Source organism: Phaeodactylum tricornutum, chromosome 1 (genome assembly GCF_000150955.2).
Source record: "Phaeodactylum tricornutum CCAP 1055/1 chromosome 1, whole genome shotgun sequence".
NCBI lineage: Eukaryota > Bacillariophyta > Bacillariophyceae > Surirellales > Neidiaceae > Phaeodactylum > Phaeodactylum tricornutum.
Genome location: NC_011669.1, coordinates 2,119,640 through 2,142,940, shown reverse-complemented (window position 1 = coordinate 2,142,940; position 23,301 = coordinate 2,119,640). Strand labels below are relative to the sequence as shown.

Sequence of the window (23,301 nt, the reverse complement as noted above, 5' to 3'; positions counted from 1 at the left end):
AACCAACGGCTTTGGCTTTGTGCAGCTACTACTTCTTAGTCGCATTGTACGAAGCACCTGGATCAAGAGAGTTTCGGTTGGGCATATCCGAAGAGTAAGATCGCCAGTAGGGAAATGCACCATTCTCCGTCAGCTTCCATGCTTTCTCAAACGCTTGCAAGACAGAAGCGGGCAATGGAGGCCTTTCTTTCGCAGCGGAGCACGCCTTCAGGTTCTGATCAAGCTGAACCAACGAACTGGCGCCGAGCAAAACTCCGTCTTCTAGACCCAACGCTGAATGGCGTAAAAGCCAACGATAAGTCGCTTCCACCATCGTTATACTCTCCTTTTCGCATGCTTGTCGGATTAGTTCAATCGCGTCAAAGTTTGCCAGTGTATAAAAGCGCGGCAAATAGTTTTGGTTATCTTTGAAGCGCCCCTTTTGCACTTGGTCAGGGTCCGTGTGCTTGCCAGCCAGAAGGCCCGCTGCCAAAGGATTATATGCGACGAATGAACATTGGTTAGCTTTCAGGAGGGGAAGCAGTTCGTTTTCCACAAGCCTATTCAAAGGATTGTAAAGACCTTGATACACAGTTGGTGGAGTGAGATCATGTTTTTTAACGAGAGCAAATACTCTTTCCATTTCTTTCACGTTGTAGTTGCTCATTCCAATCGCTGAGATGGCACCATTGGTTATCATCTCATGGAGGCATTTCAGACTCTCGAGTAGCGCATACTCTGTATCGGGTTGGTGCAAATAATATTCGTCCACCTTGTCGATCTTCATTGCCCCCATTGCAATCACGGACGCCTTAAATTGATCCTCGATTCCGTTTCGAGAGAGTCCACCCTTTTGACTGGGATGAGCTTTAGTTCCAATGGCAACAATACCGTCAACTAAACCCAATTTAGCCAGAACTGATCCTACCATATCCTCGGTACTACCTCCAGCGTAAATGCGAGCCGTATCAATGCGGTGAAGCTTTTCTCCGCGTTCTGTATTAAAGGAGATAAACTTTTTAACCATTTCCAAGGCAACAGGATGATCCACTTTCGACGATGTCTGAGACCAGGCAAATGTCATGGTCCCCAAGTAGAGACGAGGAATCGGTGCCTTCATGATTGCGCCGTAAGGGGACTGGAGCAACGGAGACGACTGATACTTAACACTGTGTAGGAGTTTCTATGACTTTGCCACAATGATGTCTTCCAAAGAAATGTGAAGGACTGATTGTGAGCTGATTATAGTGATAATGAAGCTGTTGTAATGATTGTTTTTTTACGTTAGAGTCAATATTTTCGTACCCTACTTCCTTTCACAGGGAATCAGGGAAAATCCAAATACGTTGACAGCTAGAGATAGGACGCAAATTGATTCCCGGAAACCCCATATCAGATTCTCAGTCAACCCACTGCGACTTGGATGTGAACGATGGTTAACGAGCAGTCGTAGCAACTTTCGGTCGGCATTTTCTCACCATCCTCCTGTGGATAGCATTTTCCTATTTATATTTTCATTATGATCACGTCATATTTTGCCCCGAAGAAGCCGAGAGCTAGTGCAAAAAGAGATCGTGATGCGGATGGGGAGAAAACCTCCGACAAGCGATCCAAAGACTTGGTGGATGCAGTAGGCGCCAGGTCAGACTCCAAGAGTGCCGTACTAGAACTTCTGTCATCGTTGGATGAAAGGGAAAGCTGTGTCTGTTGGAGAAAAGAGCTTGCACGACATCTCGATTCCGCTAGTTTTGCTTCACTCGCCAGCTTCGTTGCCAAGGAACGTTTGGTAAACACAGTCTACCCTCCAGTAGCCGACACGTGGTCGGCACTGAATTTGACTCCATTAGATCAAGTCCGGGTTGTCATCATTGGACAAGGTACGCGGCAAAGGCGACCTTCTCGATTCTGTGTTTTATTCTCAGCCCAATTCCTTACAAAAGGCACTCTCTAGATCCCTACCACGGTCCCGGGCAAGCCCATGGCCTGTGTTTTTCGGTTCTTCCGGGACAAGCGATCCCGCCATCCCTAAAAAATGTTTACAGGGAATTGAATGAAGATTCGCAGATCAAGTTTTTGATGCCACGACACGGACATCTGATCAGATGGGCCAAACAAGGAGTACTCATGGTAAGTGGAACTCTCGTCAAGAGTATCTAAGCATGTTTAGGTGCTTTTGTGCTGAATAACGCGGTGTATCTCTTCTTGCTTTCAGCTGAATGCTTGTATGTCTGTTCGTCGTGGCGAGGCAAACTCGCACCAAAAGAAAGGGTGGGAAAACTTGACGGACGAAATAGTCCGGGCAGTGGACCGTCAGAGCAAGAAAAGCGGTCAAAGGGTGGTATTTCTACTCTGGGGAAAGCCCGCCACAGCCAAGGCACAAGCTTTGATCGGCTCCAACTCATCCGTGAATCGGCACGTTGTTATTTGCACGAGCCATCCCAGTCCTCTAGGCGCACGGAAAACGAATCAACCTTTTCTAGGAAGCAAGTGCTTCAGTCGATGCAACCAGGCTTTGACAGAGATGGGCTGTGGCGCAATTGACTGGAACGTCGACGACTAACACAAAATGCGTTCCTACTGCATGGTTGAGATATACCAAACATCTATCAGTCCCCCCCCCCCATCTGAAACATGAAAGTCTACGAGTATATTATTTCTGACTGCTAGCGCTGCAAAGCTATGCCAAACCAAGATAGCTGTGTTCTAAACAGTATTATAGAGCAACCTCAGCCATGCAGATATTAAGCCGTATAAATACTAGGATCAATTCAACAACTGGCATAATAAAATCTATGTAGCAAATAGGTTGACTTTCGTTTAGAATAGAGGCTGGAAGAAAAAGGGAGTTGTCGCAACAACAGGCTGTCGGTAGAGTGCTTCCTGTGCCACAAATCCGAGGACTAACAGTAAAGATGGCAATGTGTAAGATCTAGAAAATTGAAATATCGCCGCATGCACTTCTCTGGATCTACTCACTGGCCATCATAGCAAGGCGTCCATTCTTCAGTTCTTTGGTCTGCATAGCGAATTGCTCCGATTTTTCCTTCGGGTAAAGACCAATAGGATCAAAGCCGCAGTCGCCAAGAATGTAGTCCTTTCCCTTGTCTTCCTTAACCTTGGAATTCTCAATTTCGACAATCCCTGCAAGCGTGACAACGGCCAGCCAATAAGCGATATCAATTTTCTCCAGGCCTCCATTTAGAATTGAAGGACTTGCTCCCGACTTTGTAAGGGCCGTTGGAAGACCGACGGCATCGGCAATAGGCTGCAGGAATAGAAACAAGAATCGGCCGTTTAGAATGAATAAATAATGCTGCTCAATTCTGCCAAGAGTGCAACGTACCTTATCAAACAGCTCAGCAAAGACCCATCCGGCGACGGCCAACATGGCCAAACGGCAATGCTTGATTTCAGCCTCGCGCATATACATGAGGCTAGCTTTATCGGCGCCGGCGAAACCAAACGGGTCAAAGCCGACGTCTCCAGGCATACTTCCGTCGAGTAGCTTGGGTCGGTTGGCGAATGGAAGAGCTTTGGATTTCTCCTTACCGTCCGAAGGAGGCTGTCCCCAGAGGTCGTTGTTCAGACTGGTTTGTGTCCGGCTGTTCTGGCTGTTCTGCGGAGAAGGAGCAAAGGCCGAGGCCGATGCTGCAAAGGAGGCAATAGCAAGGCAAAATTTCATTTTTCTTTTTTCTAAGGGTCTACGTATTCGTTTTATGGCCAACAATCACGTTTGCAAATTGTGTCGAATGATGTGTTGTGTTAGCATCAGATGCAAACAAAATCATGTCTCTCATATTTGTCTGAACGGTCTTGCCCTCATATTCCCCCAAAACCTAACAGAATCATATAAGCTTTTCGATAGTTATTATGTCTAGAGCGACATATACAAAAGCGTTCTGCTCTGAGTCAATCGGGAATGAGTCGATCATGGATGATGTCAGTATTTCGATCGCTTTTGATTCGCTGACAGGGAAGCGACAAATACGATTTTGAAAACACCTCGTAATTAGGGAAGTGATATGCCCTTCACAAGGGAGACGGACAGGCAGACGCGGCTCAATTTTTCACAGTCAGCCAGATACGTTTTGTGGTCTATACGATATGGTAGTGCTGTGTCGTAGATTCCCCATTTTTGAAGTCCTGACCATGATTTCTTTCGGGATAGGTTCCAATCGTATTCGCAGTCAACTAATGGTATAGGCACAGAAAAGTTTGCTGTATCCAAGTAATAGTAGACCCTTCTTTATCATGCGTTCTGCTCGCTTAAGGGAACTTCCGTTGACACGAAACCGACTGGCCTTGAATTCTTACCGGTCCACAACACGCATAAAATGTGTCTCTTATCGTTCTGCGAGCGGCAATTGCTTAACAAAAGAGCGCGAGGAAATCAAGCAAGAAGCAGCTGCAATGACGAGATCGCTTTATCGGACTTGTATACGCTCAGTGCGAGTGATCCGACAGGGCAACGAACATGACGAAGCGGAATTTCGAAAACGTGAAGAGGATGAGATGGAATCTTCATCAAAGAGTGGTCGCGTCAGCATGATTTCTATGCTACCACCTGTTGATCGGGACGACGAACTACGATCTAGAAGTGAGTACTATTTATCGTATGCAAGGGAAAACTTTGTGCAAGAGTCGGACTGCCTTGATTTTGACAAGTGGAATCGGCAGCAAGTGTTGAGATTCTTGCATTATCTGAAAAATGGAGATGAGCAACGGAAATGGCTTTTAGCAGACATGCGGTTCAAGGATCCATTTACCGATGCATTTGATGGAGAACGGGTAAAAGCCTTTGAAAATCTTGCCATGCAGCATATAATGCGTCTCGACGAGGCCATGAACGATTCTCTTCCCGCTGCGGAGCGTAGCCAAATGATGCAGCAGCCGGTCTCTTCTGTCCAAGATGAAAATAGTGAGGAGGAATATTCTTGGACGGATGACGAAGAGGAGGAAGACGGCACAAGCCCCCCTGAGTGGTTGCACAAGTATCGCGGACACTAGAGAGAGGAAAAAACTAAAGGACATATATCGTGTGTCGGATTTAAATTTGCGCGTGGATTCCTAACAGTAAACGAGTTTTGCTTTCAAACTTCATTACTATACAGTTTTGCCCGAAGCACAATATACATCATGTCATTAAACGCCGGCTCCGTATGTTACCATGCGACTCTTAGGTTAGCGGTTATAGCACGAACAGAACACGTCTAATAGAGCCTCAGGCCATTGAATCTTGCTCTGTCTAACCTTTGTTTGATTGTGAAAGGGTTTCCAAGAAGTCGACCCTAGAGAGTCAAATACTCACAAGGGTTTCACTCTTACTGACAGTGACTGTGTTGTAATTTCAGTTTCATCACGTCGGTAATAAAGTTTTCACAGGGTTCGGGAAACATTGTGAAGGTACTCCTCGAAATCGACACACATTTCTGTAGTTCTGACAATTACCTCATACCAGCCGGTGATCCAAAAATAGAAGACTTTGGAACCCGAGATAGTGTTCGCAAACAGTCAATGAACAATGAAAAAAACTAGTAATCCTGCTTTTCATCCACGGTCTTCTACTTTGTAAACCTGTTGCGAAATCGAACTCGTTCGAATTGATTCTTGGTTCGCCTTTTCCGATGGCCTTTCGTTTTCGAATCTATTTATTGCTTCTCATTTATGGTTTTGTGACTGCTTTGCATACAGCGAAATCGTTTGTACTGCAAAACCGCGCTCACAATTTTAGACACAATTTACCTGATCGGTGTATGATGCATACTTTTAAAAAGAAGATTGTTTCGAGAACGGCGATGCCTTCTCCCGTGACGCAAGACGGCCGAACGGTTCCTTCCGTTTCGGCTGCGACGTTTCTCGCAACTGTCGCTTCGCTTCCAGTATGGGCCTTGACAGTTTTGCCCCTTTCTCTATTCTACCAGGCGGGCAAGGTAATCATGAAGCCTGTATTGCCCAAAGCGGAACAACCTAGGCTTGATACCGGCTATCACGTGAGCGATTCCGACATATTGCCACGGCGGGAACGCAAATACGACATGGTTGTGCTGGGTGCTACAGGATTTACGGGAAGACTCGCCGTTCGGCACCTGGCAAAAACCTATGGTGTGAACAAATCTGTTAAATGGGCCATCGCTGGACGATCTGAAGCGAAATTAGATAAAGTCAAAAGGGAGTTAGCTGACGAACTAGACATTCAGGAGGTTGAATCCATCGATACCATTATAGTTGATACAACAAGAACTTCATCGATGCCGGCACTGGTTAAACAGGCCCGGTGTGTGGCTACAACGGCCGGGCCGTTTGCTTTGTTTGGAAGTCCGGTTGTGGAGTTTTGCGCCAAATTCGGCACCCACTATGTCGACATTACGGGAGAGAGCGATTGGGTCAAGGCGATGATCATGAAGTGGGGCGAAACGGCACAAAAATCCGGGGCCAGGTTGGTAACTTTCTGCGGACATGATTCCGTTCCATGGGATCTGAGTGTCATGAAGCTGCAGGAAGCTCTTCAGAAAGAATTCAAAGACGATTTAACGAGTGTAACGTTCTGGGATGAAGCTGTTGGTGGAGCTCCCGGTGGTACGATTGCAACGCTTTTCTCTGCAGTAGATGGCAAAAGTGTCAAGGCTCCACACGCTGACTTTGATCCTTTCCTGAGATTGATGAATGGCGAAAAAAGCGAATACGTTTGTAGATCGGATGGGCCTACTTGGATTCACAAGTCAAAATCACCGTGGGATGATACAGGCGCCTGGTTTGGGCGGTGGACGACGCCATTCATTATGGCTCAAGTCAACGGGGCTGTCGTTCGCTGGAGCCACGCTCTTCGGGAACAGGGCAGCAAATCTCTTACTTACACTGAGTTTGCAGTGACGAAAGACTTCAAGACGGCGTTCGTCAACCACGTTGGACTGATTATTGTCGGTTCCATGATGCTAAATCCTTTGACATCGGGTTTGCTAAAAAAGTATGTTTTCCCCAAGGTTGGCGAAGGTCCGTCGATGAAAAATATGGAAGACAAACATTATTTGTGTATATTTGGTGAAGGAATCGGTATCAACGGGAACCGTGCTGAGTCCATCATGTATTTTGATAAGGATGCAGGTTGCCTCGAAACATCCCGCATGTTGGTGGAATCGGGACTGTGTCTAGCGTTGGAGGAAGATAAGGTGCCAGCAAAGCACGGAGGTTTCTGGCCGCCGGCGGCAGGTCTCGGCAATGTTCTATTGAAGAGATTGCTAGAAACTGGCACCAGCTTTGAGGCGAGAGCGATTTCGGAAGCGAGCGTGCGCCATTCGTTAGAGTAAAGTGCACTCATAGATTTCCAATTGTTGGTGTATTTTACTCTGGATGTGAATATCCAATTGTTAGTCTATTTTACTCTGGATGTGAATGATTGCATCCACTGGATACCACCGTAGCTATCAAATGCCATGTCATGACTGGTCCAAAACTTGAAAGGCTTCGAAAATGTCCGTGTCATTGTACAGTGCAGGGAGCAACTTGGACTGATTTAGTGTATGAGCTCACATTAGCTGAATGTGAACTATAGCATTTTCTTACTCTGCTGTAAACAGTCAATTGTAGAAGGCAGGACCAGTTTGTCGAATAGTACGATTTGGGTCGGCTTTAATCCGTTGTATCTCATTCAATGTCAAAGAACCATATCAGCCTAATTCTATGGAAGCCAATCCGAAGTGAATCTATTGATGACCACAGAAACAATGAACAAGATCAAAGTTAGGAAACCAATGAACTAGAAATATTATGGGAATATATTGTACTAGATGGTCTTTTTGGGGCAAAAGAGGGACGGTGTGGCTGTGAGTGGATTTGAACGAGAGGGGTGCGAGCTAGGAGAGGTCGAATCCTAGCTAGCTTTTATAGATGTCGTAAGAAACTCTGGTTGGCGCAAGGACAACGTCAGTTGTTATATCAACAGACGCACCCCTTCGGGACTTGCTCAAGGATTGGCGGCAAGAAGCCGCCCATCGATGAGGAACGTATCTGTGCCGCTACGAGATAAGTCTCTATTCTACCGTTCACTAGGTTAATACCCCTCGAAGAGTTTCTTGCTTTCAGAGATATTGACTGGCCAGATAAATGGGGGGAGACAGTGAGGCCGTTGTATCGCTGCGACGATTCTTTCTTTCCAAAGTTTTCTAGCTCTAAGGGTTCTTTCTGCAGCACTGTCGAAGTGTTTGGGTATTATATTGCTAGCATCGTGCACCGTAATTGTTCCTCGTTTACCTAACTACATTGGTGGTTATTTAAAATTGTCGAATTATGTCTTCTGTAGCGGCAGCTCCCGAAACGTCTACAGCAGCTGGTAACCCCGGAGACTCGGCAAATCTTCCGAGGGACGATTCTCCGAACACTGTATCGGACGAGAATCCTGACACCCCGGAACCCGAGCGCTCGGATGAGGGCACAATCGTATATGATATCATGGCAGCAGGATTTGCATCGATACAAAGTCGACAACAGAAATACCAAGATATGGATGAAAGTGCGCGAGTCAAACAGGAGAAGCAAGCGATCAACAATTGTGCCGTAGTCAGCTTTGTCGATCCATCATCTTCCCCTGGTAATTTTGTAGCGGCCTCTGGGAAGCAGATTCCTGGAAATGTCTCACTGGAGCTTTACAAAAAAGTGGAAGTCATTCTTCAACGCGATTATGCTTCCCGATTGACTTATGTTCAATATCAGCACTTTCGCAGCGGAGCGAACGGCATGATTGAGAGTTTGCCAATTCGGCCAATCCTAAGTCTCGGAGGCCTTGCTTTGACTACAAACGCCCCTTGGGACGATACAAGTAGCACTACTCTGGATCCGCAGGATCCAACGGAATGGCACAATGCTCCTTATTGTCATATTTACCTCGCAGGATGTGAGAGTTTGGAGGATTACCGGAATAAAGTCAAGCCTTCCCTCAAAGCGTTTGTCAGTCAGCTAAATGCTTTAGCCATCGAACAGAAAAAAGCTTCGGGTTCTGAAAGCCCTTCTTCTCGCAAAGAAAACACGTCGCATTATGTTATTGTTTTCGTCCCGACGGGTTCAAATATGGATGAGACTCTCCGTCCGGCAGCTCGTGTCGGCGCTGCATTATCGAGATTTTCCGCGCGCAGTCGTAAGGTAACGTCCTCTGCGGGCTCCGAGATGCAGGCCGAATCGGCTCACAGTGGCGGTGCTGATAGCTCAGATATGGGCAGTGAACCGGATCTGGAGACTATGGAACTGGGAAGCCAGCAGGTATCTTCCATTGCAAACCACTTGTCCAAAGTCGACCGAGAAATTGCAAGACGCTTCGTCCTGGACTTTCCACATGGCAAGATTTGTACGTTGAGTACCTTAATAGCAGAGGGTCATGACGAAGTCGACGATCGGCGCAAGCTTGAGTGGAGCGCTTTCATGAAGGCTATGGGGTCCTCGATTGCCGAAGGTTTTGCAGAACGCTGCCGACGGTATGATGAGTATCTCCGCAAGGTTGATTCTGAACGTGCTTTGTCGTCGCAGAAAGCGAAGACAGGCAAAGGTTTTGATCTGACGCATTTTTTTCTAGTGAAAGAGAGCTACGCAATATCGTATGAACAAATGCAACTGGTTTCGGAGGCTCTCCTCCAGTACAACGAACTTCGAGCGTTCATTCCTGATATAAAATCAACGGAAATCCAAAATTCAAAGGACAATCCAGCGACAAGCAATCGTGAAATGAAACTACTGGAGAACTACGCATTAGCCGGACGACCTCTCGCATTTCGCCGCATGTTCCGAACACACTTGGAACTCGATGCGGTTGCTCCTGTGCTAGAACAGTATGTGTTTTCCCGTGAAGTAGCTTTGTTGTTCAAAATTGGGGACCCCGTGGCAGTTGTAGAGAGGTCATTGGCGTTCGTGAATGCTATGTTTCAGTTCAAAGGCCGGCAGGTCGCAGCGTGTGATGGTGAAGAACAGCATCTTCGGAGAATTGATACAGAGCGATGGGCTTTTGGATTTTGTTGGGACCTTAAAAGAGCGTCACAGAATTTGCTAGTTCTCGACTCCACAGTCCCGACAACTGACCAATCTAGTGCGGAAGGTACAAGATTTGCGCGCCAAATTTGCAGTCTGTTAGAATTTGCGCGAGCTAGACTACTCCACTTACGCCGATTAGAGCTGGTTAAGGTAGTGGAAAAACGAACCGATTCAATCGTTTTCCCTAATGCTCTGGAATGGAAACCATACCAAGTCCCTAACTCACCCATTTCGATTTCATTAAGCGACGAACCCTTACCTGAACTAGCGAAGGACTTTCTTGAGCAGTGCCTTGTGTCGGCGACCAACTTCGATAAGAATTACCTCGGATTCATGTACACGCTGGTAGCTGCAAATCAAATGGCTCGGCGACATCGAACCGCCGCTCGGAGAAGACAAGAGATTGCAGAGATTCTTTTGCAAAGAGGAGACAAAACACATGCCGCGCGAGCGTTCAAGATTATCGCTGACAGTTTTTCAAATGATAATTGGGATGGGTCCTCGTTCGTCTTTCTGTTTGGACTGGCTGTTATTCAACGAGACTTGTGCACTCCAGAAGAGTATCTTCGAACGTTAATAAGATGCTTCAGCCATCGTTCTTCTTCTATTGCCCCCATAGAAGCCCTGAACGTCCTTCAAGAAGACATGGTTGGAATCATTACGAGGAGGGTGGACTCGACGTCTGATTCGTTCGGGTATACGACCACAGCACCAAGCATGTTCAGTACAGTGATGACTTTCGTTGATGCAGACTCCCTGGCTACGAGTAAGAGTGAAGACAAGCTTAACAAGAGGCTGGTCAATGTTGGTGAGACAACAAGTGTCTTTGTCGCTCTACGAAGCTTCTTGCCACATGAAATTCGAGTCGACAATGTTTCGCTCGACATAGTGCAATTTAAGACATATGTCTCGGCAGTCGAGGATGCAGTGGCGCTAAAAAGCAAAGATGCATTTAAAATTCTGAATCTTGGACCTACCTGTCTTTCTTCAGGAACGAACAATTTAAGGTTCGATTGGCTGCCTTTGGCTTCCGGTCAATTCATTGCCGCTTCTGTCACAATTCATTGGATGGGGGTCAAGTTTGCGTACCCTGCCAACAAAATCTTAAAGCCGACGTTGCGCGTTGATGTTGTTCCCTGTCAACCATCGCAATCAATTAATTGTACCCCAACCTTCCTGCTTCCTGGTCACGAACAGGTTCTTCGAATTGGTTTTAACACAGGCTCGGATGTCGTCAAAGCGGGTACTTTACAGTTGATCGGATCACCAGGCCTATCATTTATTCCGCTGGACCAGAATCCTGATACGGACAAGTGGGTGTCATCGTGTTCGTTGCCTATCCCCCACTCTTCCTCCAACGAGACACTCAGTTTCAGTGTACTTGTAAGGTCATCTCCGATTGACAAGCTTTCTTCTGGTGTGTCGCCACAGTCGCTGCATGTCAAACTTACTACCTCCTTTGAGATAGCGCGTCCGGACTCTCTCCAGCAGGAAAATCCTCTACCAAATGAGATCTCAATCATGCCGAATTCTTTGGAGAATATTATAATGGCTCTTGGTGAGGCACCTTTGGCACTTCTAGGCGCTCATTTCGATCTGCCCCATGGTGACACGGGGATACTGAATATCTCCGTTAAAAGCCATGTACCAGAGCTCCTGACCATCAAAAAGTGGTCGTTAAAAATGCCCGACTCCCTGACATTAGTACCAAATGGGGACTTAAACAGTGGACAACTGAATCAGCAGGTTTGCAACGGTGACACACTAGCATTCGGATTCCTCTGTCAGTCCTCTTCATCACAATTCCCTGTTTCTGGTCAAAACGGTCACTTTTCACTTTCAATCGAGCTTGATGATCAATCCGGCACAGCATTCGTTGAGAATCTGGAATTCTTCTTGAAACCAATTGCATTCCCAGCTCATTCGATAATACTACCTGTATCGATATCGGTCCGTGCCTCGAAACACAATGGAGTTGTTGGTTCTCGTATTAGCCTATTTTACAGCGTTGATGAGAACGATCTGTTGTTGTGTGAACATGATGTCTTCTATGCAGTTGACACGGAGAGCATAGACTGGATTGTATGCGGCAAAACGGAAGGGATACTCAAGGTAGAGGGTGGAAGATCACTGGATTTTTCAGTTGAAGCTATACCGACGCGACCGGGTAGTATTGCGTCGTATCCCCACGTCACTCTTCGTTTGAACTCCAAAACGATGGACGACATCAGCACTTTTTTCCAGGTATCTCTGGTTGGGGACTCTGAATTCAAAGCAACGAGCCCAGCTATCTATCCTTGTGTTGCGTTTATGTCGAGCAAAAAGAATTTAACTACAATATAGCTACAACTTACTTTGATCTTACTGCGACCCTGCCGTACTCTAAATTAGCTCCTTCTTCAATCCCTTCAACAATAGCTCTATTTGTTGTCGTGTCTTTGACACCGACACTGTGGGAACTATTTTTCGAGGGGCAAGACACTCCAGGCAATCAAGGAGCTCAGGGAAGCTGGAGTGCTCACTATATGGGACGCTGCATACAGTGAGCTTGCCTTTAGTACTCGTTTTAACGGTTCCGGTCCCTTTCGAAGACAATGACCATCCGGTTGGTCTAAATCCCACCACTCGATCAAACTCGCGACTAAAGCCTTTTGTGTTTACTGACAAGTACGATCCCATCTTCTTCATGTTTATGTGACCAAGAGGGACAACCCACTGTAGAGAAAGGGAGAACACTTATCGTCAGATATCAGTACAGAAATCGGACTTAATCCCAGTGTATCGTCCATTTGAATAACTGACCAGTATTGTTTCCTCAGGTCGCGTGGTTAACATAGCGATAGATTCCGATGGCCATTCTAGTGCTTTTAATATTCGATATCGACGACTGTCAACAAAAACCTTAAGCCCGAGCTTTTCTGCAACGGAAAGATAAATGCGCTCTTTGCCGATGGTGTAAGCACCGAATAGCATGAGCGTGCGATCTTTATTGCGTTTCGAAAGTCCCACTTGTTCGATTGCAACTTTTACAGTTTCCTTAATAGCCTCCTGCTGATCTGGTAAAGAGTACTTGGGATCACAGTAAGTTGTGTCAAGAAAAATCTCGTCGAGGTTTTGAGTGCGGTCGAAAAATGGTCGTAGTGGACCTTGGGCTTGCATGATTTCACGATTCCATCGAAAGTCTCCCACGTGCAAAAGCCGTCTATTCCCCACCTCGAACAAAAACATGACGGCCCCGGGACAGTGATTGGCATCCAGTAAAGTGACAGTAACAGGTTTTCCCCGACTCGCAACGACGATAGGAGTCATCATGGGAAGGGGATGCAAAAACTTGCGATCTACACCGAGTTGCTGGTTTACAAGGTTGGCTGTCGAGAATGAGCAATAGATGGTACCAGCGTTCCATGCCTTCGAAATTCCTCCGTAATGATCACTGTGAAAATGAGTGAGAAAATAATTCTGCGTCAAGGAACTGCGTGCATAATGGAAACCGTCGCAGACAAAGTCAGTGCCAGTGATCTTCTTGTACAGCGGACATGATCTGGCGGAGTAGTGAACTTGATACTGTCGACCATTTCCGTTGCGCCACCCTCCTCTAGCTCTCTGCTTTTCTGTCTTTTTCGTAGCAGAAATTTGAGCTACCTTGGCAGCACGCCGGGCACCAGCCAACAGCACTCCGAAAGCAGAACGCTGAGGGATACCACCGGTACCGACGACCAAAGTGTTTTCGGATGACGAGGCTGTTCCCGATCGAGACAATCTGTCGTCGTCCAAATCTCTATTCGAATCACAGTGCCACTCACTGGGCTGTTTATAGGGGTTTGTTATACTAACAGACCGAGCTGCGAGTTTTGTCGTTGGTGATAAGGCAGACTTTTGGTTCATGGCAAAAACTTCGTGGTCGTCGTCCAGCCGAATGTCTCGCGCCGTGACGCCGTACTTTTTGGAACACCGTTTGATATGAGTAAGACGACCTTTGATGCCTGTCTTGAGGTGCTGCAGAGATTTGCCACACATCATACAGGTCATGGAAGTGTCAGCATCGCCGTTTTTGTCGTTACTGAAAGTATTGATGATCCGGCAGTAATCCTCGTCAAAACCATCGCCATCATCGTTTACTGGTCGTAACGCTTTACTTCCATCGCCTGACATCAGCTCTGGCTTTACATGCGTTGTCAATGGATTCTTGGACTTCGTTGGTTTCATGCCGAGCGGTAAACGTGGGTTGGCGGGTACCAGAGCGTGAAGAGGTACGTCTTCCGCCCATTCATCCTCGGAATCAGGTTCATCATTTTCGTCAATACAATCGCTCAACAGATCCACGATTTGTATGCATCGAAGTTCGTCTCCGGCTTCGCTGCCCATTTCCTCGTCGTCACTGTCGTCAATTTTCTCGACAGAAGCTTCCTTATCGACGGTTTGTACTTGGTCAACGTGATCTAGATGGATCGGTTGCATAGTCTGCGTTCGTTGTTGAAAGGAAATACAAGAAGGATTCAGATACTCATTCGATAGCGTTCTTGCATTCACTGTCAGTTCACCAGCCGCTTTCGGACGCTTTGCGGGCCGAGATGATCGTCCCGTCTCCTCTTTGCATTCACTAGCCGGTGCGTCATCAACTTGGAACTCCGGTGGAGTTCCATCCTTCGGAAGATCCAGATGCCGTCTAGAACTAGTCTCCATGGAGACTGTGGGACTATTTTGTACGGCGAGACAGGCAGCACAATGCGTTATGTGCAGAGTGGGAGCCAAAAATCGTCGTTGACACACAACACAGGTGCGAATTTGTCGTGGCATAGCACACGCGTGGTCGACCTGAAAGGGTCCGTCTCTCTGCCCTTAGCAACGTGACTGGTACGCTCACCAGCGTCTGTAATTTTATACGCGGCGGGGACCTGATTTTGATGTGAACGCACGCCGCAGTCATTTACTGTTACGAAACGACCATTTCATACCTCGACTCGAAGCTTGTCGAATACTCCTTTCGACTGTGTAATAGCACCATATCATTGTGTTTGGTTGACTGAGACTGTTGTTGCGGGTAGCTTTCCGTGCGCGAGACACGTTCGAGGTCCCCTACCCTAGTTTCTTCAGTGCAGGTCATATTTGTTCAGGATTCTCCGAATTTGGGCGCGTTGTTCATTCGTTCATCGACTGACATGACGGTCTTGCCGTCGAGCGCGACCCAGGGGACACTCGCCGCCGTCCATAAACAACCTTGCCCAATTCACAGTCAGGGTCACTACAGCTATCACAAGATTTCACCAACGATCCCTGGGCAAGGACGTGTGTGTCCATATTGATGTATTCGTGTGCCCAGACGACAGAGAACGATCATTGCGAGTCCAAGACGACTACGGTAAACAATTCCGACAAAGCGACACAATGAAAGTCACGTAATGTCAGGGTGGAGGTTCCGCTGAAGGTAAGAAGACGACGTGTGCGGGAAAGATGCCATGGCTGAGTCCCCTGGAAACAATGAAAGAGGGATGTTACGTGTAGGTGATTAAATACGTTTTTAGATGACGAGTCGGAGAGATCGTTTCCTGCGTTATGCAGAGAAATACTCGGTGTCGATCAAGAACGAGGCATTTGTATGATACACGTGGACGTTACGATTGGTTGGCGACAGGGGAGTGTTCAGAAGCCTGTCCCTCACGACCTTGTTGCTTTTATCTCATTCGTCAGTATCCAAATCCGCCACCATGTGGAAGACCATCAGTTTTTTGGTTTGCGTCTCGATACTATACAGCAGTACGCTACCGCAAATACAAGGCTGGACCGGGGAGACAAAGCTGATGCGTCGACCTGTGTCCGCACGGAGGCGTCGTGCATGTGTTCCTCCTGGCCATAACCACCACCACCGCGATGCGTACTCGCTGTGTTTGACGAATGCGGCGGACGAGTATAATGCCGACGCGTCGGCATCTAAACGTCGACGGGTACGTGGTCCCATTCGCCGCGCCGCGAGTCCCATCGCCGCACAAGCACAAGAGCGGGTGGTATCTGCACGTGCCCGTCACGAACAGGCCACACAAGATCCCACGCTATTGACCACTTACCGCTTTGACGAACGCGCTGATCTTCATCCCGGCACGAAACGTGCCGTAACCGAGGTCATGGGATTTCAACAAATGACAGAAATTCAGTACAAGACATTCAATGCAGCTTTGGAAGGCAAGAGTGTGTTAGGACGAGCACGAACCGGAACGGGCAAAACGTTAGCCTTTTTACTACCCGCTATCGAACGTTTAATGTTCATGGATGTGTCCGTATACCGAGCTGACCGGAACGTTGGTATCCTCATTGTTGCACCAACACGAGAGCTGGCTATGCAAATCGGGAGTGAAGCTTCGCGGTTGCTCACGTTCGAATCCAAATGGAGTGTTTTGACGCTCTATGGTGGAACAAAAATACAGCGCGATGTTGCCCTTCTTAACAGACAAATCCCTACCATTTTGGTGGCTACCCCAGGTAGACTTCTGGATCACCTGGAAGACACGAGACTCCGTGGACGAAAGTTCAGCGACGTTGTTGGAGAGACGCCAATTGTGGTCCTGGACGAAACCGATCGGCTATTGGAAGGCTTTGCTAAGGATACGAGACGAATTCTTTCGTTTCTGCCAAGACCAGAAAAGCGTCAAACGCTACTGTTCTCGGCGACGGTACCCACACGTCTAAAGCGCATTTTGGACGAGATCCTACCGGCAGATTATGTGGAAGTCGACTGTGTCGGGAACAACGACAGTTCAAAACAAACAAACAAGAGGGTAACGCAATCGTATACACTTTTGCCTGCTATGGACTCATACGTGTCATATTTGGTATCTATCACCAAGCAAGCCATGGAGGAAGAGAAGGATTACAAAATCGTTGTGTTCTTTCCTGCAGCACGACTTGTTCGTTTTTTCACCCGTTTTTTCAACGTCGGACTCGGAATACCGGTATTGGAGATGCATTCCAGAATGTCCCAGTCGGCACGAACCCGCATTAATTCATCTTTTCGCAACGCAAAGCGAGGAGTTCTGTTTACGAGTGATGTTTCCGCCCGCGGTGTTGATTTTCCGGACGTAACTCTCGTCGTGCAGGTAAGAGTCTTTCCCTTCCTTCGATTCCCCTTCCAATAGGGAATCATTCTCACTGGTCGTTCTGTTTTCTCTAGTATGGTGCCCCAAGCAACAAGGAACTTTACATACACCGTCTCGGACGCACGGGGCGCGCTGGACGGGAGGGTAAGGGGTTGCTTGTACTGTTGCCGTTTGAAAAGAAGGCCTTGAAAGAGATTGATTTACAGCGATTGATATGCGTTAATATTGAGGATCACAAGGATCTCATGGACAAAGTTGATTTCGCCCAGAATCTGGTTCGCAGCGGACATCCCTTGTTGACGCCCAATGCTGAAGCCGCATATCTTGCATTTGTTGCATACTACATGACCAGCAAGGGAATGGGGTCCCGTGATGACGTGGTGGATGCGGCGAAAGTTTTTGCACAAATAATCGGTCTACCCAAACTTCCTGATTTGTGGGGAAAATTGCAGTAGAGCATGCTCAGCAATGTAAGACTATTGTAAGCACTAACAGTCCTCTTCGAAAATGAATGTATTTAAAATGGGGGCGCAATATGCACATTGGTGTAGCGTCACGGGGCTCTTGGCCCTCTTCAATGTGCAATGTTCCAAGGAGACTGAAAAGGAAAAGTGAATCATGTAAAGTGTATCTGTCCGGCGTTCATTCACTAAATAGAGAAATCAATATCAAAATGAAATGGAGCTTATCTATTTCGCATGCTTTTTATTAAATACATTAACTGTTAAACCAAAAAGTGCGTTGAACAATCGCGGTGTCCAATCAAACCCACCCGCAGTCCACGGAATGGCAAATGCATCTGTGTCTACCGTAGTTGGTCAGGGATGGAACGGCCAGCGAAATTGACAGTGAGAGATATTTTCAAGACATGTAACCTAACCTTCACCCCACATCATCGTCGACAAGATTTTTCAACACATTGAGATGAGATCGGTCGAACGTCTTCCCTTTCTGTCAAGATCTACTCACTATCAACATCTTTCTGCTTCTTCGTGAATTCTGCATACGCCGCCACGAGTACAATATGTCTGCACACGACGACGATGGCTTTGATGGCTACTTGGAGACGACGGTTGATCCAGGGTCGACCATTCTGGTTTCTACCATTATTCTGTGTGGGCTGCTTTATTGCTTCTTGCCATGGATGGTATCGTTCGGAAACCGATACCAAAAACGCAAGGAAGAAGCTGACCGGACGTTAGAGAGTTTGGAAACGGAGAATCTTGCGCGCAGCCTACCCCAGCTGGACGAGGAAACACATTCGTCTCCCTCTAGACCACAGTTCCTTGGCATCAACCAAGTACGTTATTCTTGTTCCAATTTTCTTGCATGCTGAACCGAATCGATCTTATATTTTTCCGTTGCCTCAGTTACTCACTCAGAATCGCGTCCAGAACCATCAGCATGATGACATGTCGGTGTCTACACGGAGCAGTGTGGTGTCTTCGTTCGTTGATGTCGTTCTCAACCCGGCTCCTTTGGCCGCGGGAGGTCGACACGCGCGTTTGGCCAGGTTAAGAGCACGAACACGAGACCTAGAAAAAGCAGCGCAGACAAGAAAGAATGCCACTACCAGTCACCTCAACGAAACCATTGGGGCACAGTCAGACACTCACTCCGTTCTGGATAAACTAGATGCAGATGAAGTTTCCTTTCGTGATGCCGTCGATGAGGAAGGGCACGTTGAGCTACTCCCTACCAGCAAGGCAACGAACGGAATAGATCGTGCACCCCGCGACTTTGCGTGGTGGAGACTGGCATCAATTGCCAATTGTTTTGATCATCTCTTGACAATAGTAGAATGGGATTCTGAAACCAAGCAAATTTGGAAGCTCGCTTTGCCTTACATTACGCAAGCTGTGCTGACTGGGTTTGCCGAATTAGCCAGAGTGGCAATTATTGGTAAGATGATTGGCACAAAAGAAGTTTCGGCCTATATTACTGTCAATCTCTTTTTGGGCTTGACGAACAATTTCCTGGGAGGCTTTGTGGGCAGTCTTTCCACTCTCTGCAGTCAAGCAGTCGGAAACAAAAACGATATTCTTGCTGGACAGTATATCCAGCTAGCTTTCGGTTTTTATACACTGTTCTCGTTGATATTAATGACCATGTGGTCCTTTCTGATTGACAGCACACTAGAGTGGTTGGGGTTCGACGAAGAGACTGTTTCTGCTGGTGTCGACTACTCTCTGGTGTACATATTTGTCGGCCTTTGCAACGGGGTAAACCACGGCATTCACTCACTTTTGGACACGATGGAATACGAAGGATACAGTGCAATAATTACAGTTCTTCGCGAACTTTCTGTAACAGGAGTGATCTTTTTGGCAGCCTTGTTTTTCGACGTTCGACTCCAAACCGTTGGATTTCTAGATTTGGGGGTTAGCTTGGGATTCCTGCTACTCAACATACTAACAATTGCGTGGACGGGATGGTTTCAGCAGTTTTACATAGGACTGTTTGGAACACGGGCACTCGAGGTACGAACACGAGCCGATTCGGTCTGTTTTGCAGTAAATGGATTGATATCGCAATCCTCGACTAAGACTTGGATGTCTAACCTTTTATCTCTGTCTTTAGAATTTCGCTGCTGTCAAGGTCCTTTTGCGGACCTCCGGTTCACTCGCCTTCGGGTACCTACTTTCTTATAGTGAATGGGTAAGGCACTTGCTTGCGTTTTCGAAATCAATCTAGTGCATATGGTCATTATATATACAACTGACCGCATCGCTCGTCCTTTTTTTGACAGGAAATATTAACAGTTTTCGCGAGACTACTTGGCCCAGCAGAGATTGTCGCATGGGGTTTGCTTGGCACCGTATGGAGTTCACTGAGTTACGTAACGCAGGCTACGGCCGACGCGGCAGAAGTTCGCTGCGCTTTCTTGTTAGGTGCTGGACAACCGTGGAACGCTCGACTTTCGGCGTACAAGTCAGCTCTCATGGGCGTAATTTCTGCCATGTTGACGACAGGTGCCATATTTGTAATCGCTGAAGATTTACCAACGTGGTTGACCTCTGATTCGACGTTGCAAGCGATGGTTGGTGACCTCATTCCTTTGTTTGGTATGGGAAATATGGCGTTATCTTTTGGTACTATGACGGGGACGCTGGTGGGCTCACAAGGAAGATATCGGCTTTCCACCGGGGTTTGCTTGTTGGGAAGCTGGTTGGTAACAATACCATTAGCCGCTTTCTTCACAGCCGGACTAAACATTGATCTTCAAGGCCAAACGGCTGCAGTGGTCATCGGTTGTATGGTTTCGGGCACCGCGAATTGCTATTTTTTACTACGGTCGGATTGGCCAAATTTGTCCAGTAAGGTACTTTCCGAAAGCGGCTCCGGCACTGACAAAGAAGATGGGGACAATCATGGCGAGGAAGACCAGGAGCAGAGTTCGTAGCTGTTTTTTCCAACTCTCGCGCTCATATGACTAGACGATTATCTAGTTTGCGTATAGGAAAAGTGTCTTCAACTCTTCCGACGAAAGAGACGCGTATACGTTAGTCAACAATATTTATAGAGCAATTTGGAAGGAAACGACAAGGTAAAAGCGTAGCCTTGTTTTTTCAAAGCGAGGTGATCGGTCGTCTAATCATTTTTATGAACCGAACGTACTGGAATGTTCTGACTCACTGTGAAGATTTACTGCCCTCGTACCGAGATCGGTCGTAAAAACCAATTGCACATGAGGCTGCGCTTGATCGATTCAATTTATGGGCATTCTGATGCAACCATCTTTTCGTTGCATCATTTTCGATATTCGACATTGGTTTCTCTCTGTTATGTCTTTGCTCGATAGGTAGTGTTAGTGAAAGACTGCCCTGCCACCAAGTCGCTGATGCACCCCTGAAATCCAGCTCAGTTTGATAAAGAGCATACGTAGTTCTGATTAATTTTTTTTAAAGGATCGTGTAGTAGTGAAAAATTTGTACTTCCACAAAAACTGTAATTCGGTCGGAGCACATACCAAGTCTTCGGTCACTTATTGTAAGGGACGCACCGCACTTTTGCGGAGGAGATGGCCAGACGCATCTCGCGGATTTCGAATCGTTCTTCCAGTAAGTCAATCGCGCGGTACCAGGAACTGAAGGAAGCTCGCGCTCTTCTTTTCAACGGAAACCACTGCCGAGAAAATTATCAGATCGACAGGGCACTAAAATTGTGACGACGAAAAAGGAGGTGCACAACGAGACAGAACCGAGATACCGCAGCATTTCAGAGCACCTTCCCCCTTTCCACCATTGTACTGGAACAAGGTAAGAATCCCGACAGGTTTCGAAATCGATAAAGGCCAACGCTTGTCAGGATTTCACAAGCAATAACTGTATCCACCGACAGTTGATCTATCCGTTGAGCTTGAATCCGTGTTAATATCATGTAAAGTCACACCGATACCGCTTATCCCATACCTTCTTTTCCTCTTGTTTTCAGAGCCATGGCGACGAATGGTGACAAAATCACGATCTTGTACAAGATCGTGAACTCGGATTGCGACAAAAAAGATGTCCTGTTCAACGCATTTGCAATGCCTCGGGGGCCGCGTGGGCCCACATTGGCATCAGTCAAGCAGTAAGTCGAACTATTGAGGTATGCGAGGGAATCATCGTTGTGTCTGGTTTAATATTTACCATTATTTCGTCTGCAGGAATTGCGTGGCATTGTACGGACTAAATCATCTGGGACCCGAGGGATACCATTGGCGTGTTTGCGTCGAAGACAAAGCTGGGCCTGGTGAAGCCTCAATGGAGAAATCGTTTAGTTGGTGGGATATACAGGACGAGAATGCTGCACTTCCCATCAAGTCAGCTTCCCAGTTTCAGTTGCAGAAATTCTTTGCTCCGCCCGGCACAAACCATTCGAGCTCACACGACCCGGCATCCGCGGCGAAGGGAGCCTTCAAGAGTTTAGGAAAGGCCATGAGCCATGCTGTGTCGGGATCCGACGATCACGGCCCGCCCGCCAGCGTTATTGCCTTCAAGCTTTTGGACGTTGTCAAGATGCACGACGACTTCACAACGAAGAATCACGGACGCGGTGGACATATTCCTACGCCGCATCGTCGTACCCCCGCATCGGCAACCCATCCACCCTCCAACGCTAGAGTTGCGGCGCCAGCAGGTGTGCCGCAGCAGCAACGCCAAGCACCACAACGCGCACCAGCTCAGGCTGCACCGCCACAACAGCAACGCGCGCCTACGGTACCCGCAGGCGAGCCGTCACTCATGGATTTCGGCGCGACCCCGGCAGGAGGCGCGAGCCGCACCTTGCATCATAGAAATTCGTCGCCGTCGACATTCAATCGTCCCGACGAAAACCTCTCGAAAGCACAGCGAATCCAGCAACAGTATCAGAAGCAAAAACAGACACAGAGTCTGGTTTGGGACGATATCGAGCAGCGCTATGTGCAGGAGGGGACCATCGAAGGTAAAGGAGTTGGTCGACAATCTTCAATGGGATCTATTTCATCCAATTCTAGCGGCAAAAAGAATGTTGGCATTTCTCTCGATGCTTCTAATGCGATTGGAAAGTCAGCAAATGTCCAGGCAGCGGTGAACAAGCGTGTAAACGAAATGCGGAAGTCTCAGCAACAGGCCTTGGACGAGGTTCGACAACGTGAAGAAAAGAAAAAGTCGGACGATGATGAAGAGGATGCCGTACGAAAACGCTTGGAGCCCAAGATCAAAGCATGGAGCGAGGAGTACGGCAAAAAGAAACAGCTTCGCGCGCTCTTAGGCTCATTGCAAACGATTCTTTGGGAAGGCGCGAAGTGGAAACCCGTTGGTATTGGCGATATTATGGATAACAACAAGGTGAAGCGCTGTTACCTAAAGGCTACACTTGTTGTGCACCCCGATAAAACACACCATTTAGATGCCGAAAAGCGCTTCCTGGCTAAGCGAATATTCGATGCTCTCAGTCAGGCCAAGAAAGATTTCGACGAAGGCAAATAGTAGACTACAAATCGGGATGAACTCTTTAGTCCCTGAAAGTAAAGCCGTCAGACATGTCGATCCCTATTCTTTAGCAGAATGATGATCTCAAACTTAGCGTGGAAATTTATCTACAATTGATATAACAGTACTGCGTCAAGCAGTACAAATTATAGCGGGAGGTTGTTAGGATGAAATGCTTGTGATGTAACGTAAATGCTTCGCAAGACTCGCATTTGAATCACTATCAGACGCGAATAAGAAACTTTTCGACGTGAGAAAGCAATGCT

The 23,301-nt window shown here is 47.4% G+C and overlaps 10 protein-coding genes across 10 annotated transcripts; 7 read left to right on the top strand and 3 right to left on the bottom strand.

The window, feature by feature from the left end:
* Positions 1-28: 28 nt before the first annotated feature.
* Positions 29-1,193, bottom strand: PHATRDRAFT_43140 (predicted protein; the record flags this gene model as incomplete). The annotated part of the gene is made up of 1 exon (XM_002176882.1): positions 29-1,193. Exon 1 carries the CDS (start codon positions 1,097-1,099, stop codon positions 29-31), a length of 1,071 nt encoding a protein of 356 aa, XP_002176918.1. The 5' UTR covers positions 1,100-1,193.
* A 494-nt stretch (positions 1,194-1,687) lies between these two features.
* Positions 1,688-2,539, top strand: PHATRDRAFT_8763 (predicted protein; the record flags this gene model as incomplete). The annotated part of the gene is made up of 3 exons (XM_002177419.1): positions 1,688-1,856; positions 1,931-2,106; positions 2,192-2,539. Coding segments are annotated over 3 exons (693 nt in total), but the record flags the coding sequence as incomplete, so codon positions are not given.
* A 117-nt stretch (positions 2,540-2,656) lies between these two features.
* On the bottom strand, positions 2,657-3,661 carry Lhcr8 (protein fucoxanthin chlorophyll a/c protein; the record flags this gene model as incomplete). Its single annotated transcript, XM_002176881.1, has 3 exons — positions 2,657-2,682; positions 2,956-3,244; positions 3,323-3,661. The coding sequence occupies 3 exons, from the start codon at positions 3,659-3,661 to the stop codon at positions 2,657-2,659; spliced, it is 654 nt and encodes a 217-aa protein (XP_002176917.1).
* Positions 3,662-4,209: 548 nt separating this feature from the next.
* Positions 4,210-4,986, top strand: PHATRDRAFT_43138 (predicted protein; the record flags this gene model as incomplete). The annotated part of the gene is made up of 1 exon (XM_002177418.1): positions 4,210-4,986. Exon 1 carries the CDS (start codon positions 4,231-4,233, stop codon positions 4,984-4,986), a length of 756 nt encoding a protein of 251 aa, XP_002177454.1. The 5' UTR covers positions 4,210-4,230.
* A 788-nt stretch (positions 4,987-5,774) lies between these two features.
* Positions 5,775-7,283, top strand: PHATRDRAFT_32292 (predicted protein; the record flags this gene model as incomplete). The annotated part of the gene is made up of 1 exon (XM_002177417.1): positions 5,775-7,283. The coding sequence occupies one exon, from the start codon at positions 5,775-5,777 to the stop codon at positions 7,281-7,283; it is 1,509 nt and encodes a 502-aa protein (XP_002177453.1).
* A 979-nt stretch (positions 7,284-8,262) lies between these two features.
* PHATRDRAFT_43136 (predicted protein) lies at positions 8,263-12,352 on the top strand (the record flags this gene model as incomplete). Its single annotated transcript, XM_002177416.1, has 1 exon — positions 8,263-12,352. One exon carries the CDS (start codon positions 8,263-8,265, stop codon positions 12,331-12,333), a length of 4,071 nt encoding a protein of 1,356 aa, XP_002177452.1. The 3' UTR covers positions 12,334-12,352.
* A 380-nt stretch (positions 12,353-12,732) lies between these two features.
* Positions 12,733-14,787, bottom strand: PHATRDRAFT_32290 (predicted protein; the record flags this gene model as incomplete). Its single annotated transcript, XM_002176880.1, has 1 exon — positions 12,733-14,787. One exon carries the CDS (start codon positions 14,785-14,787, stop codon positions 12,733-12,735), a length of 2,055 nt encoding a protein of 684 aa, XP_002176916.1.
* A 468-nt stretch (positions 14,788-15,255) lies between these two features.
* On the top strand, positions 15,256-17,533 carry PHATRDRAFT_43135 (predicted protein; the record flags this gene model as incomplete). The annotated part of the gene is made up of 3 exons (XM_002177415.1): positions 15,256-15,415; positions 15,679-17,078; positions 17,153-17,533. The coding sequence occupies exons 2-3, from the start codon at positions 15,696-15,698 to the stop codon at positions 17,531-17,533; spliced, it is 1,764 nt and encodes a 587-aa protein (XP_002177451.1). The 5' UTR covers positions 15,256-15,415; positions 15,679-15,695.
* Positions 17,534-18,102: 569 nt separating this feature from the next.
* PHATRDRAFT_43134 (predicted protein) lies at positions 18,103-20,556 on the top strand (the record flags this gene model as incomplete). Its single annotated transcript, XM_002177414.1, has 4 exons — positions 18,103-18,378; positions 18,461-19,558; positions 19,659-19,736; positions 19,828-20,556. The coding sequence occupies 4 exons, from the start codon at positions 18,103-18,105 to the stop codon at positions 20,479-20,481; spliced, it is 2,106 nt and encodes a 701-aa protein (XP_002177450.1). The 3' UTR covers positions 20,482-20,556.
* A 690-nt stretch (positions 20,557-21,246) lies between these two features.
* PHATRDRAFT_43133 (predicted protein) lies at positions 21,247-23,088 on the top strand. Its single transcript, XM_002177413.1, has 3 exons — positions 21,247-21,337; positions 21,513-21,650; positions 21,727-23,088. The coding sequence occupies exons 2-3, from the start codon at positions 21,517-21,519 to the stop codon at positions 23,030-23,032; spliced, it is 1,440 nt and encodes a 479-aa protein (XP_002177449.1). The 5' UTR covers positions 21,247-21,337; positions 21,513-21,516; the 3' UTR covers positions 23,033-23,088.
* Positions 23,089-23,301: the final 213 nt, after the last annotated feature.

What these genes read in the sequence shown, in the direction of transcription:
- PHATRDRAFT_43133 (XM_002177413.1), top strand. Translation starts at nt 21,517, where the DNA reads ATGGCGACGAATGGTGACAAAATCACGATCTTGTACAAGATCGTGAAC. An exon ending in ACATTGGCATCAGTCAAGCA is followed by an intron (nt 21,651 to 21,726) that starts GTAAGTCGAACT and finishes TTTCGTCTGCAG; the next exon opens with GAATTGCGTGGCATTGTACG.